The sequence below is a fragment of the Ahaetulla prasina genome, chromosome 3 (assembly GCF_028640845.1).
Source record: "Ahaetulla prasina isolate Xishuangbanna chromosome 3, ASM2864084v1, whole genome shotgun sequence".
Classification (NCBI taxonomy): Eukaryota; Metazoa; Chordata; class Lepidosauria; order Squamata; family Colubridae; genus Ahaetulla; species Ahaetulla prasina.
The window spans coordinates 135,095,356-135,109,521 of record NC_080541.1 but is presented as its reverse complement, the minus strand read 5'-3'; the positions used below and the strand labels follow the sequence as shown (position 1 = coordinate 135,109,521).

Here is a 14,166-nt window from a genome sequence, read left to right as displayed (position 1 = left end):
TTGAATTGACTTACTTGAGTTAATTGAAGCACTGTGTAATCTAGTCCTGATTGCAAGTAGCAGATAAGCCCTGTGATGAATTTAGTGTTACATACCACATTCTCTGTATTGCAATAGTTGTGGTTCAAGAGCAGACTTTTTTTACGTTACACTGTGTACATAATTTCATTAATGCAACACAGTGATATATTTATGACCATTTGTCTTGAAGAAGAGAATACAGAAAAAATTCATCTGAACAGAGCAAATTGTTCAGCTCCTGGTCTATTATCAAAAAAAAAAAAAAATCAGAGTTGCAGAAACCCTTTTTAAAAATATATTATGAATGTTGCAAACTACGCAACAAAAGCCAGGAAGATTTGCCCCAGAATGTGTTTCTACTTCTCTTCTACCAATATAGAACTATTTGAAAAGGGACTAGAATTGTTTCATTCATGAAACCAATATGGTTAAAACAAGTTGCACCAGTTATATATCAAGTAATAAAAATGTTGCAAAAAGAAAATGAACAATAGTGTAGCCAATCACAAAAAGGGGCAGATTTTTTTTTTACTGATAAACAAGTTTTGAAAAAAAAAAGGAGAAATTCAACATGTCTAATATCTTCCAAAAAGTCCCCTTTGATACAGATATAAGGCAAACATCAGCCTCTAGCAACTTATTTGCATCAATGCCTTTGGGTCCACAAACTTCCTAGTGTAATTGCAGGGAGCATTCTGGGAGGCCGATGACATGCTTGTAAATGGGTATTTTGTCATGTGCTATGGCCACTACTTTATGAACAGGAACCTTTTTTTAATTCTTCTCTTCACTTGCTCTCCAAAAATGTCTCTTGCCAATGATATTGTCTCTGCAGGACGTATAGGAACCAGGCCTCCTGGTTCTTAAAAAGAAAGAAAATGAAGAAAGACACGTTGTTTGAATTTAGCAGACAGATTGTGCATGCAAGAAGTTAAATCTCAATCTAAGAAAGGTTGAAAAAGATTCCTGCCTCAAATCCAGAAGAGCTATTTCCTATCAGTATAAACAAAACTGAAACTATAATAGACCAACAATTTGATCGGCTGTAAAGCAGCTTTCGAATGGACATATGAAGGTAAAATTACTAAATAAAAATCAGTCACATTATAAATTGGTGTTAGGAATGGATCCTGGTTCTGAAGAACTATAAAATGCTGCTCTTGGATGATAAAAACTGGAACTTTTTTTTAAATTAGTAGCACCTCTGTATGCACTTTAAGTTGACCCTTTGGGCTAATGTTAATACAAAGTATTTGATGAACTTCACATTGCCATAAAGTGCCCCACTTGTATAATATAAAACGAATAAAAAATAGCAAATGTCAGCAATGGTGAAATTAGTTGTTTTCTTTCATATTGCTTGGAACTCTAGAGACAAAGTCAACAGGCTTGAAAACAGGAACATTGTTCTGTGATATTTAATGTATTTCTCAATAATAAAAATCAAAATGAGGAGCTTGCAGTTGTGCACATTTTAGTAATCATGTCAAGTGGAAGAGTAGAATATAGATCAAGAATGCCTTGATTGTGGAACTTCCGTTCAGAATAGAAATGGATTCTAAATATACAGTTTCCTATTTACAGTTGAGAAATAAGAAAAAGGGTTTCTAGCACATCATTTCTCTACAATGAAAACCTTTCAGTACTCTCACCGTCTGAATAGCCAACTCCTGTGAGTTCCTGAACTTTTAAAGATATCTGTGATGCATGTTAAAGAATATGAGATTATGAAATGTTGAAAGTTAACTCCATCACTTTCAGTCTTGTCAACGGAAGAATGGCATTTCTGTGGATGTAGCCTAGTTTAAGCAAGATGGCAACACATCCAGAAGACATAACATATACAAATGGAATTTGACATGAAGTGGGCATGGCATACAATCTGGCTAGCACAGAATTCAAACAATAGCTATTCACTGGAAACAAATGACAGGAGCAGCTAGCTGCCCACCATAAGAAGCTCTATCCAAGCTTCCAAATCCAGGTTAGCAGTTCTGATCATTGGGCAGTCTTCTGAGAGAAAGATAAATCAGCTCCATTTAATCATACTTCTAGTCTGACAGTTACAATGGGAAGCATCCTCATCTCCAGCTTTTCTCCTGTGTATGCATGTGTGCAGATAAAAAAGATGGAAATGTATAAATACTATAAGGATAGAAATGCCTTTCAAGTTCCTCTTGCCAAGATCAGAGATGTTGTCAAACTTGTGCAGTCCTTTCCTCCACTAGATGTATTCTATATTTTTTATTGAAGTATACTGCTAAAACATGTCTTATTTTTTAAACAATCTGTTGTGATTCTTAAAATTTGGCTGCATAGAATATTCACAAAGGAATCAAGAGATCAAATATATAATAAAAGGCTTATTAGAGTCTGTCAAATAGTAGAATCTTTCACTAGTCAGAAACAAACTTTTTGGAGCTGCACTGAAAAAATCGTAACTTTTGATCAATTCCCTTTTCTAATTCATTGCTTCTGTATTAATGAGAATTAAGTGCATTTGTAAAATGGAAATAAAACAGATGTAAAATCCAGCATGATACAACCAAAGAATTTAAGCACGTTCAGCTTGGATGAATTTCACATTCAACTTTCCCATTTGAAATTCTTTGATGAAATATGCCCCCAGTAATTTACAGCAATCAAACAGTAGTACAAATAATAGCCGCAATGACAACAATAATTTAACAACAGCAATAAACTGATAGATATATGTATCCATACTTTTAGAAATATAGTACTAAATATTATGACTTTGAGGCTGTTCCTCGACCTTGTATAATCCCAAACCAGTCCATATTCTGCTGTTGCCAGGGATTTAAACACAACTTCTAAAGACCATTTTCCCATTCTGGATTCCCTGTGTTTTTATCATCATCATGATCATAACAGGAAAAATAACACTATCAGATCCTGGAATTTGGATTTGGATTTGAATTTGGATTGAATGTGACAAGTAAAAATATCCTCACCCTCCAAAATCTTCTCATGTATGTAAAAACCATAGTAGTGCTTCCAGTTATGATGTGGATTTCCTGGTATGCAAGGAAAGCTAAGGGGAGACTGTGGTTTTTCATCATCTGAGCATGGGAAGTTGGGGGACTGGGGGGGGAGAAAAATTGCCAGAAGCAGAGTCTTTAAAGCTTTAAATCCCCAGGGATTGTTGGTTTTTCTTACAAAATTTGCATGAAATCCACCAATGAGCACAGATTCTGTGCCTTGAAAAAATACAGACACTGGCAAGTACAGGCACAAGGTTTTCTTGTAGGGAGTAAGGAAAATGCCTTTGATGGAGATGGGTGGTGAGTTTCAAATTTTTTTACTACCAGTTCTGTGGGTATGGCTTGGTGGGCATGGTATGGCTTAGTGGCATGGCAGGGGAAGGATACTAAAATCTCCATTCCCCCCCCCCCAATCTAGGGGAAGGTTACTACAAAATCCCCATTTCCTCCCGATTACCTGGGACTCGGAAGGCAGAGAATAGATGGGGTGGGGGGCAGTCAGAATTTTTACTACCGGTTCTCCGAACTACCCAAAATTTCCGCTACCGGTTCTCCAAAACTGGTCAGAACCTGCTCAAAGCCACCTCTGATGGAAATATGAAGGAGCTGTTGCTTAGGCCAAGTGATAGAAGCATTCTGAAATCCATATCAATATATTGTTTGGAAGTGGCTCAACCGGATACCTCCCTAATTCATTAAACTATAAGGAAGGGGAGAAAGTACAGTTGGATCAGACTTTCAACATTCTGTTATTATAACTAATCTTAATAAAAGTAGTTTTAGATACCTTGAAGAGTTGATTTCATGGTCTGATCTATTTAAAAGAGCTGGAGATTCTTCAATCTGTAAATTATCCATGTCCTGAGACTGTCAATGAATTTGGGACTAATTCTCACAGGAATGCATGGTGGTTTCTTGGCATTCAGTGGCTTAGAGGTGTACAGGAACAATTTCTGAAGTGGGCTGTAGCAAAACAAACATGTTTTTTCCCCAATTCTACTGGATGTGTGGCAGTTTAGTTACATGTGTCAGCATTCCAGAAAGCCCCAGCTCCAATTAAAAACTCGGAGACAAGCGTTTCTCAAAATTCCATTTATTAGAGTAGGTATACTGGCACATCTGGGAAACCCCAAATCTGAGATTTCCGGGTTTTACCTCAGTAAATCAAAACTCCAAATCCATCAGTCTGTCACATGGCCCAATCATCATCCGTCCCAATCTGAGCCATCTCTGCAACAACAACTCTTCCAGATGCAGAAACACCATGACCTTGACCAAAGGGAAGAATGCTATAATGTCTAACTACAACCATTCTCTTGAATCCCCACCCCTCCTACTTTCCCAAGTGCAAGAAGTTGGCAATGTGGAAGCTTCTGGTTCCAAATGGCTTCCAAAGCTGACAACATGTAGGAGTCAACAGGTCCATTCATGTTATTCATAAACATCACACCTAGAAGTGCTTGGGTGGTTTTTTTTTGTTCAACTAGTTACCTTGACTTTTAACAACAATAAAAAGAATTGGCCCAGGACAAAAGGGGATTTTGATGGGACTCAACTAATCTGCATTTCATAATAAAACATGCCAATGGATATTAAAAGTTACAGAAAATTACAGGCAGTATTTGAAAGGCCAGTTATGTACTGAGGAAGAGAAAATGTAGGGCTCTCAATCCTGTCTCCAAGAGGTTCAGGTAAATGTACTGCAGTCTAAAATACAATCTGAGTTTAAGACCTATCGGTCTTGTTTCTGTCTGATAATATTGGATGAATTACTAAAACATGGGATTTGCAAGGGTACAAATTATTTCCTAATAAAATCCAAATGAAAACAACTACAATGAAGCAAACTCCTACTGTTTCCCATGGATTTAAATGATGTAATAAATTAATAAAGTTTTGGTCTAATCCTAAAATGCAAAAAAAATCCCACTGGATTTTTTTATTTTTTATTTTTAAAAGTCTTATACTCCGGTGCGTCTTATACTCCGAAAAATACAGGTAGTATTATATGGTTTTATATAGTTTTATATGGTTATGCATCTGTGCTCTAAGTCTGCAAGTCTTTAAGATGACAAAAACACTCCAATGAGAAGAATGGTTTCAAAGTTTTATTTTGCTGCAAGAAGAGCTTTTTCCCATAATGTTGATTCAATTCCTATTCAAAGAATTTAAGATGATGCAGTGAAACACCATTACTTCTAAAGACACTATATAGAAATAAGTGCAGGACAAGGCGTGTACATGGATCATTGTGTGACAACATTCTTCTGCAGCAATGGTCAGAAAGGAAAGAGACCCAAACAAGTGGCTTTCAGTCACATCTGAAATTCAGGCACTTAACACAGATCCCAGGAACCATTGCAGTCTAAAGTTGATTGTAGTCTATATATAATGCTCAACGATGAATAAAAATTTCCATAAAACGAGATATGGCATCCAGCCGCTTTTATCATGAATGTTTTTCAGAATGAAATCTTGCATGCCAAAGTGCTTTCCTGTGCAAGCAAGGACAGAGGGATAGTTTGGCTTTTTAAAAAAATTATCTTCCTTCCACAGGCACTGACTGTGCAAAAGGCTACCACTAGAAAGGCAAAGCTGAAGAGTCTCATGCAATCTTGAAGCTTCCTTTGATTAATGAGCAAGGTTTCTGAGTTCAATGGCAGAAATCCTTATGGTCTTATAGGCTTCTACGGTGGTATCCAGAACAATCTTTTTGTTTTTATGTTATCGATTGAGAAGATCATTGTTAATTTCAGTTAGATCAGTCTTTCCAAGGGAGGAGGTTGCACCATGTTCCACATTTCAACTCGGGATCCCTCTTTCTCTTGGCGACTGGGGCTGTAAGTCCCTTGGGTGGCACGTTTATTGGCAGTTATGATGGAAATTATGACTACCAGAAGAAAGATCAGTAACAAGGCCAAGGTCATTGAGCCAATGGTAGTGAATATATTGAAGGACAGAGCAGCTGTCAGCTGAAAGAATGGAAAGAAGGAACAATATGATGCCATTGAAGCAGAAAAAATAATAGATACAATTTTATCCTGGAAATAACTGGCTTACACTATTGAGTACATTTCAGGATACTTCTCCCCATAGGGAGAAAATCTAGCTGGTTATCTTTGTACATACCGCAAACTCAAAATAGGAACGAATTTAGAAATAACAACAATAATGAAGCTCCAGATTAACATTTGTCTAATTTCCTGACAACTATAGCTGCTGCTTGTTTTTCATCATGTTATCTAATTTTTCATCATGTTGCAGCCATAGGGTTGACTCCCCATTTTCTTATACTTCAGAGCTCCCATATAAAAAAAGCTATATCAATGGTATCTTCATTGCAGGATGAATGGAAGTTCAGAGCACCAAGTTGCTTGCAAATCACTACAGAGATACAATAAACAGCAGGACATTCACATACATTCTTCAGCCATCTTGTATCAAAGGTGCAAGAATTAACTATCACAACTAAGTCAATGAAAGTTGCTTATTCTGAGGGGAGGGGATAAAATTCTTCCCATCAAACAAACCTGATTTAAAAGTACAGAAAAAAAATATTCTGCTCAATACTAATTAAAATCTTTGGGAAGAAGGTATATTGCAAGGTTGCATATAAAAGAGAAAAACATTCTTGTGGTAATCTAAAACTATAGACTGTTAACATTATTAATTTTATTAATGTGGAACTGCTTATTCATGGAAAATATTTTTGAGGATTGAATCTTGAAAGTGGTTTCAAATCTTGCTATGCTGTTTCATTGCCAAGAGTGGATGAATTGGGAGGAAAGGGATTCCTAGAAGAAATGATTGGGGAATGTTAGGATATATTTGTAAGAGAATTTACATGTAGCAAAATTCCCAAAGTCTGAAGGTCAATTCCAGTTGCCCAGCTAAAGAAAGCACACACTTATATTTGACAGTGGCAACATAGAAGATGCTGGCCATTTTTCACACTTACGGCCTTTGCAGCATCCCGACAGTCACATGATCAAATTTGAATGCTTGGCAACGGTCCCCCCACAAGGTCACATGATCACCTTTTGTAACCTTCTGACAAGCAAAGCCAGTGGGGATGTCAGATTCTCTTAAATGTGTTACCAACTTAACAACTACAATGATTCACTTAGCAGTTGTGGCATAAAATGGGGCAAAACTCATTTAAAAACTCTCACTTAACAATATAAATTTTGGTCATAAGTCAAGGGCTAACTGTACTCTGATTTACTCCTCCACCTGAAAACAGTCATCCTCATGTACAGACAAGATAAAATAATTGACAACATAATGTCAAGTAATGGGCTCCTAGATGGATGGCATTCAATATGCTACTGAGGAATTGCTGAGGTTCTGTCAGGTATTAATAATGATTATGACACAGTTAGATTAAAACCTTTGAGACAGCTAGCTGGTGATGTTACCATGCAGGACAAAAAATTGCGATGGGATCAAGAAATGTGAAAAACATGAACACAGGAAAGCTCAACACAATGGAAGATGAAATAGGCTATAGGCAACTAGAAATGAATTAGTATTGGACAGTATAGTATTGGACAGTAAAAATATCACATTATTTGTTACTCAGGTTACGAAAAACAAATAACCATGTTGCTTTCATAGTCAAGAAAGAGATACCAAAGAGGTACTGGAATATAATATTATTATTATTTTATAATAATAATATTTCCAGATGTACTGGAATATAATATAGTCAATGACCAAATAATACCAATTAGAAATTGTGGTCAATGCTTTAATGTGATGGTTATTCAAGTTTATGCTTTAACACTGATACAGAAAAAAAAAGAAAGCTGATGGGTTTTATAGTCAAGTCTAATCTAAAACTGACCAGACATGTGCTGCAGGTATCTGAAGACTAGAATGCTAAGCTTTTCCAAGTTGGAAATTGATTATGTGCCATCAAGTTATTTTTGAACTCTTAGCAACCATACAAGGAGAAAAATATAGATGGACTCTATAACTGAAAAAACTGAAATGAAGCAGGGAGAATGACTTGTTTCTAAAAATCCACTGATTTCTTTATTGCCAATACAGACTTCAAACAACCCTAATTTTTACAAATAGATATTCCAAGATGGAGTACATAGAAATAATTTTAATCATATCATTGGTAAAATAGATGGAAAAGATCAATTACAACAGCAAAGACATGTCTAGACTATGGAACAGATTACTGCTCATGTGCAAAAGAGCTCAGGAAGAAATTGAAAAGAATTTCAGACAGCTGTTAGAGCAGAGAAAAATTGGTATTGTAATAACAATCTGTAACCACATCAAAGATGAAAGTCTAAAGGCACTTCCAACCTCATACTGAAACACTAAAGGATACAAATGAACCAACAGTAAGTGATTCCAAGAAGATCAAACAAAAATGGAATAGAGACTGAAATTCTGTAGAATAGAGGTGTCACTATCCAATATAGCTTAGTAGATATTCCCTATGTATAAGAACCTCTGTTATTGGTCACTACCAAGGTGGAATACCACATAAATTGATGGAATTCTACAGATATCTGGCAAGTAAGAAATATCTATAAAGGATATAATCAATTAATCCTAACAAATCTGTAGCATGATCCAGTGGCTAACAAATTGGAAAAGCTCAGTCTACATACAATCCTCCTCCTAAGGAGGAGGAGGAGGAGGAGGAGGAGGAGGAGGAGGAGGAGGAGGAGGAGGAGGAGGAGGAGGAGGAGGAGGAGAAGAAGAAGAAGAAGAAGAAGAAGAAGAAGAAGAAGAAGAAGAAGAAGAAGAAGAAGAAGAAGAAGAAGAAGAAGAAGAAGAAGAAGAAGAAGAAGAAGAAGAAGAAGAAGAATTATAGACTGTTCTTAACTTTCATATGCTAGCAAACTAATGTTTAGGACAATCTAATACAGCTTAAAGCCCTGCATGAAAAGGAAGATAGTAGACATTCAACTGATTTCAGAAAAGGCTGAGGAACAAGAGATGCACAGAATAACATAACAACAGCATGAATTATTGTTAATGTACACTGCTGGGTAACTGAGAAAGCCAAAGAACACCAAAAAAGATGTCAATATGTTTTCATTGATTATGGAAAGGCCTTTAATTATGTTAACCATTTCAAGCTGTGGAAAGAGTGAGAGGAAAATGAGAATTCCAGAGCATTCAATTCTTTGAATGGGAAACCTTTACACAGATCATGAAGCTAAAGATCAGGTAGAATTTGTTGAAACCCACTGGTCTAGACTGACAAATGAGCAAGACAAATCTATATACTCTTTACTTGATTCAACATAAGTTCTACATATACATTTGGGGAAGAGGATGGTCATGATATCAAAACTGGAGGAAAAACACAGATAATATACAAATTAAAATATATGATATATTCAAAAGCAACATGTGTCCAGACAGCATTCCAAACCCCACTTTCAAATAATGGATAATTAGATTGGGAGAGTACACCTCCATATCTAAAATAACTTTCTATTTCAGAAGTAAATATGACATAGAATTCAATTCAACTTGAAAACCATTTATATATAATTCTACATATGAATTTTCATTACATTCTAGGACTATAATTTCAATTAAATCAGAATAGACCCTCAACAGCTTGGACAGTATTTAATGTTACTTTATGAATTGTACTGTGCTGACTGTGCTATTGATATTTTTATATTATAAATTTTAAGAACAGCCTGAAATCTTAAAAACAATACTTAATTCAGTTAATGAAATGTCGAAAATAGGATGCTTATAAAATTTCTGTTTAATCATTTCATTTGTATTATTTTTTTCTTTTTTCCTCTAACTGTGTATCTCTTTTCTCTCTCTTTAAAAATAAAAAGGCTTAATAAAAGTTTTTTTTTAAAAAGGTCAACATCAACTTTATCAATCAATCAGTCAATAAACCAGTCAACAAAAAGTTCAAAGGTTATTCCAAACAAAACTTTATAAATGCAGGAGTTTCTCTAGTTCATTTTATTAGTACAGCTAAGCCCACATACAGTTCTATTAATAATAAATGACACCCTGTTGTTTCCTAGTGTTTATTTTTCTTTCTTCATAAAAGCAACAGCATGCAAGAATAATTAATTTATTATATGAATCTTTTTTTAAACTTAACACTGTCCTGAAGTTAAATTAAACCTTTGCAAAGACACCAGCCATTGGTTATGAGTGCAGCCTATGTCAAATATGGCAAAAAAATATGGTTTCCATAATAATATTGTGATTATGTAAGATTTATTATTATTGTAATTATTAAATAATGCTGATGATTTTTAAATTATCGCAATGTATATTTTACTGTAAGCTTCTTAGAATAGCATGACTCAAGCAGAATAGAAGCTTTTATAATAAAAAATAAATAAAATATAAACAATACTAAATATTAGAATGGAGAAAGTTGTATTACATTCAACAATGTAATATTTTATACAGTGTCGGGAAACTTTCATGGCATCACCACTAGCATCAAATATTTTCCAGGTGATATTAATTAGTTGTTGAGGGACACTTGAATTTGAAGAGCTATGAAAGATATTAAGATATTTTCCCTATCTGTATCAAGAAGCCCAAATGTAACCAAAAGTACCATGGGAAAACAGACGTGCTGGGCAGCATCACCCTAGGAGAATTATGATTGTCAATTCAGATTTTGTTTTGGTGCTTTTGATTTGGAATACTAGTGACAATTGAATTGTCAAAAACAGATTATATGCTTGGGGCATAACTCCAAAAATATTTAAAAACAAAAGAACCCAGGAGGGTTTAAAAAAAAAAAGGAAACCAGACCAAAGCTTTCAAAAGCCGCTTCCTGAAGATTAAGAAATCAAATTTGACTATATCTGCAGAAGAATATTTCTGACATTGACTCTTACAGATTGCTTTGAGCAAAATTGTTTGGGCTCAGCATCTGTAGGAAAGATAGTAATCTAGAGTCTGTTTTCCCATGATAACAGAATCACGGGGTCACATGACAGATACCAAATAAATTGCTGATAGTGGATCCATGTAAAATTGGCTCCATGAATCTCTTTAAGGATCTAGTAATCTAATTATCTTAATTCTCTTTTGTCTGGGAAAATGGAATATATTGTATTGTATGGAAATATGGTATTTTCCACACAATCTCATTTTTATTAGATAACATTCTCATTGCAGATGAGAAATAACAGGCTATTCCACTGTAATTTCATAAATGTTTGGGGGAAAATGTTTAACTTCACTCTATTTCAGGAATTTAATTCCTTCCTTCCTTCCTTCCTTCCTTCCTTCCTTCCTTCCTTCCTTCCTTCCTTCCTTCCTTCCTTCCTTCCCTTTCTTTCTGGGCAATGGTGTATAGCAGTTTTCTTCGAATTTTTGCCCATCAGATACATTAGGACTGTAAGTTACTGAATCCCTGGCTATACGACCTTAGCTGAACATTTTTCTAAATTCATTTCTGGGAGTCTTCCCCAGTCTGAAGTCTTCCATTCCTAGATATTAGGGATATAAAGCTGCCCAACAACTTTAACATCAGTTCCCAATGGAAAGTCAAATGGGTCGCTGAACGTCCAAACATAGGAATACATATAAATGACCCCACAAAAGATGTGCTAGGCTTTGATCTACCATATCAGCAATGGACAATCTTGAATAGATTCTGCATCTCACATGACATCTCCCTGTATAAACTGGCCATAATATCCTCTGCTCAGTATGATTGCGGGGTCCCACATCAAACAGTAGATCACATCGTGACTGGCTGAGGTCCAATGTCTGATTCATTTAATATAAATGATGGTTCAATGGTTGGATGGCCTAGACCAGTGATGGCTAAGCTTTTCATCACTGCACATGTGCACACCCATAATGCAATGCACGTGTGACCCCCTTGCCCACCCCAATCTGTCGTGTCCCCCTCCCCCTCCGATGGCCGGGTCTGGGAAGTCTGTATCAAGCGTGGCCATGAAGCCTCTTCAGCTTTGCCAAATTCCTTTCAGATTTCTCTGGGCAGGCAGGAATCCAAGGTGTGACTTCAGCAAACCAGATGAGATTTTGCTTGACTCAAGGAATGCCAAAAAGCAGATCTTTTATATAGGCCATGGGGTGTGGCTCCATGACTCAGCACTTATCCAGGCCTGCCCCTCCCTTCCTTTTGCTGACGTCGCCTCTCAATTCTCCAGAAGCGGGGATCCGTCCACTGTGAACTCCCTTCCTCCTGATCTGCTGCCGGCAATTCTAGCACGTGGCTGGCTTCGTGCTCACATGCTGTAGGAGTAAGGTTTGTTTGTTCATTCCTGACATTCTGTCCGGGCATGGTGCCAGGGTTGGGGCTAGAGGCAAGCCAGGCCGTTCCTCTTCATTATCAGACTCTGAATCGGATAGCAGGAGATGGGAGGGGCCCGGCTGAGGAGTGGAGGGAGGACAAGGCACAACACAACCCGATGCATGCACGCACAACCCCTGCACTCCCCCTGCCCCCTGCTCATACACGCATGACCTCCTGCATGCGTCCCACCCTCCCGTGCATGTGTGCATGGCTCCTACATGTGCCCCACACTTGTGCATGCACACACATCACCCACATGCACCCCAGCCCCCATGCTCGGCAGAGACCCAAAAACCAGCTGGCCAGGGGGAGGCAGGGGATGTGTGTGCACATGCGCAATGGAGCTCAGCTGGGGCGATGGCTTGCATGCCCACAGAGAGGGCTCTGTGTGCCACCTGGCACGCATGCCATAGGTTCGCCATCACGGGCTTAGACATTGATATTTGAACTTAGGTCTTTTTGACATTTATACTTCATCATGTTTTATTAATTTAGATGTTATGTAAATATATATTGCTGGTCCGTGAATGATATACCATATGCTAAATAAATAAGTAAGTAAGTGTCCAGAGTTACTCATAGAATAATTCAGGCAGCATGTTCAGATTCACCCTACAAGTGAGTTGGAGACCACATTTTGAACCTCTAAGGTATAAATGGGAATTGTTGTTAAAGAAGTAAAGAATTCTAAAGTCATGGAAACATACAAAGCTGCTTTAATCCCACCCGACAGTCCTTCTAATTCTGTATTTACTCTGATTGATAGCAGATCTCTTGGGTCCCTGAGAAAAGCTTTTCCCATCGCCTGCTACACTATATATATGAAGGATGGTAGAGTGTTGAAGCTGTGAGATTCTGTACCCAGCTTAGTGAATTTACTTAAGGAATCCTAAACTCTTTTTCCTATATCTGAAAAAGATATCATTTCTTGGTTTCTAAAAGGGATGAATTCCACCCCACCTTATTATGAATGTTTCAGAAAAAAGTACCGTATATACTCGAGTATAAGCCGAGTTTTTCAGCACGTTTTTTGTGCTGAAAAACGTCCCCTCGGCTTATACTCGAGTCTACGTCTTTGGGAACCCCGCACAGGAGGGGGCACCGAACGGACTCCCATGGGAGGGACGGGGAGCGGGCCCGCCGAGGTCTCGCGGGATTTGTCGCCCCCAGGCCGGCCCCCATTCCCGTGTCTGGTGGGCGGACGGCGCAAACTTGGCGGGCTGTGCATTGGCGCGGGGAAGCCCTGGTGGTGCAGTGTTCCCGTTCGCCCTGGCCTCCGTCCTCCGATCTCCTGCGCTGGGAGGCGGCGGCGGCGAGCCAGCGAACGGCCGGGCACCGCGGACTTTGGCAAGGAGGAAGCCCTAGGGAGGAAGCGGAGCTGCCGGCTGTGTGGGGGTTGAGGCGTGCAAGAGGAGTGGCGTGGAAAGGCCTTTTTGTGTGTGTGCGTGTGTGTGCGCGCCTGTGTGCCCTAGGGAGGAAGCGGAGCTGCCGGCTGTGGGGGTTGAGGCGTGCAAGAGGAGCGAGCGTGGAAAGGCCTTTTTGTGTGTGTGTGTGTGCGTGTGTGTGCGCGCCTGTGTGCCCTAGGGAGGGAAGCGGAGCTGCCGGCTGTGGGGGGGTTGAGGGGCGTGCAAGAGGAGTGAGGGTGGAAAGGCCTTTTTGTGTGTGTGCGTGTGTGCGCGCCTGTGTGCCTAGGGAGGAAGCGGAGCTGCCGGCTGTGTGGGGGTTGAGGCGTGCAAGAGGCGCGCCTCCTCCTCTTCCTCACGCTCGCTCCTCTTGCACGCCCCTCAACCCCACCATCCCCCACCCTCTCCGCGCGTGAAGGTCACCTCCTCCCTCTTCCAG

General features: G+C 38.6%; 1 protein-coding gene across 1 annotated transcript in view; it reads right to left on the bottom strand.

The window, feature by feature from the left end:
- Positions 1-5,779: 5,779 nt before the first annotated feature.
- Positions 5,780-14,166, bottom strand: part of CRB1 (crumbs cell polarity complex component 1) — a gene marked incomplete at its 5' end in the record, with an annotated part of 131,021 nt that continues 122,634 nt past the window's right edge. The window contains 1 exon segment of the mRNA XM_058176643.1: positions 5,780-5,995. Coding sequence (XP_058032626.1) covers positions 5,780-5,995 — 216 coding nt within the window.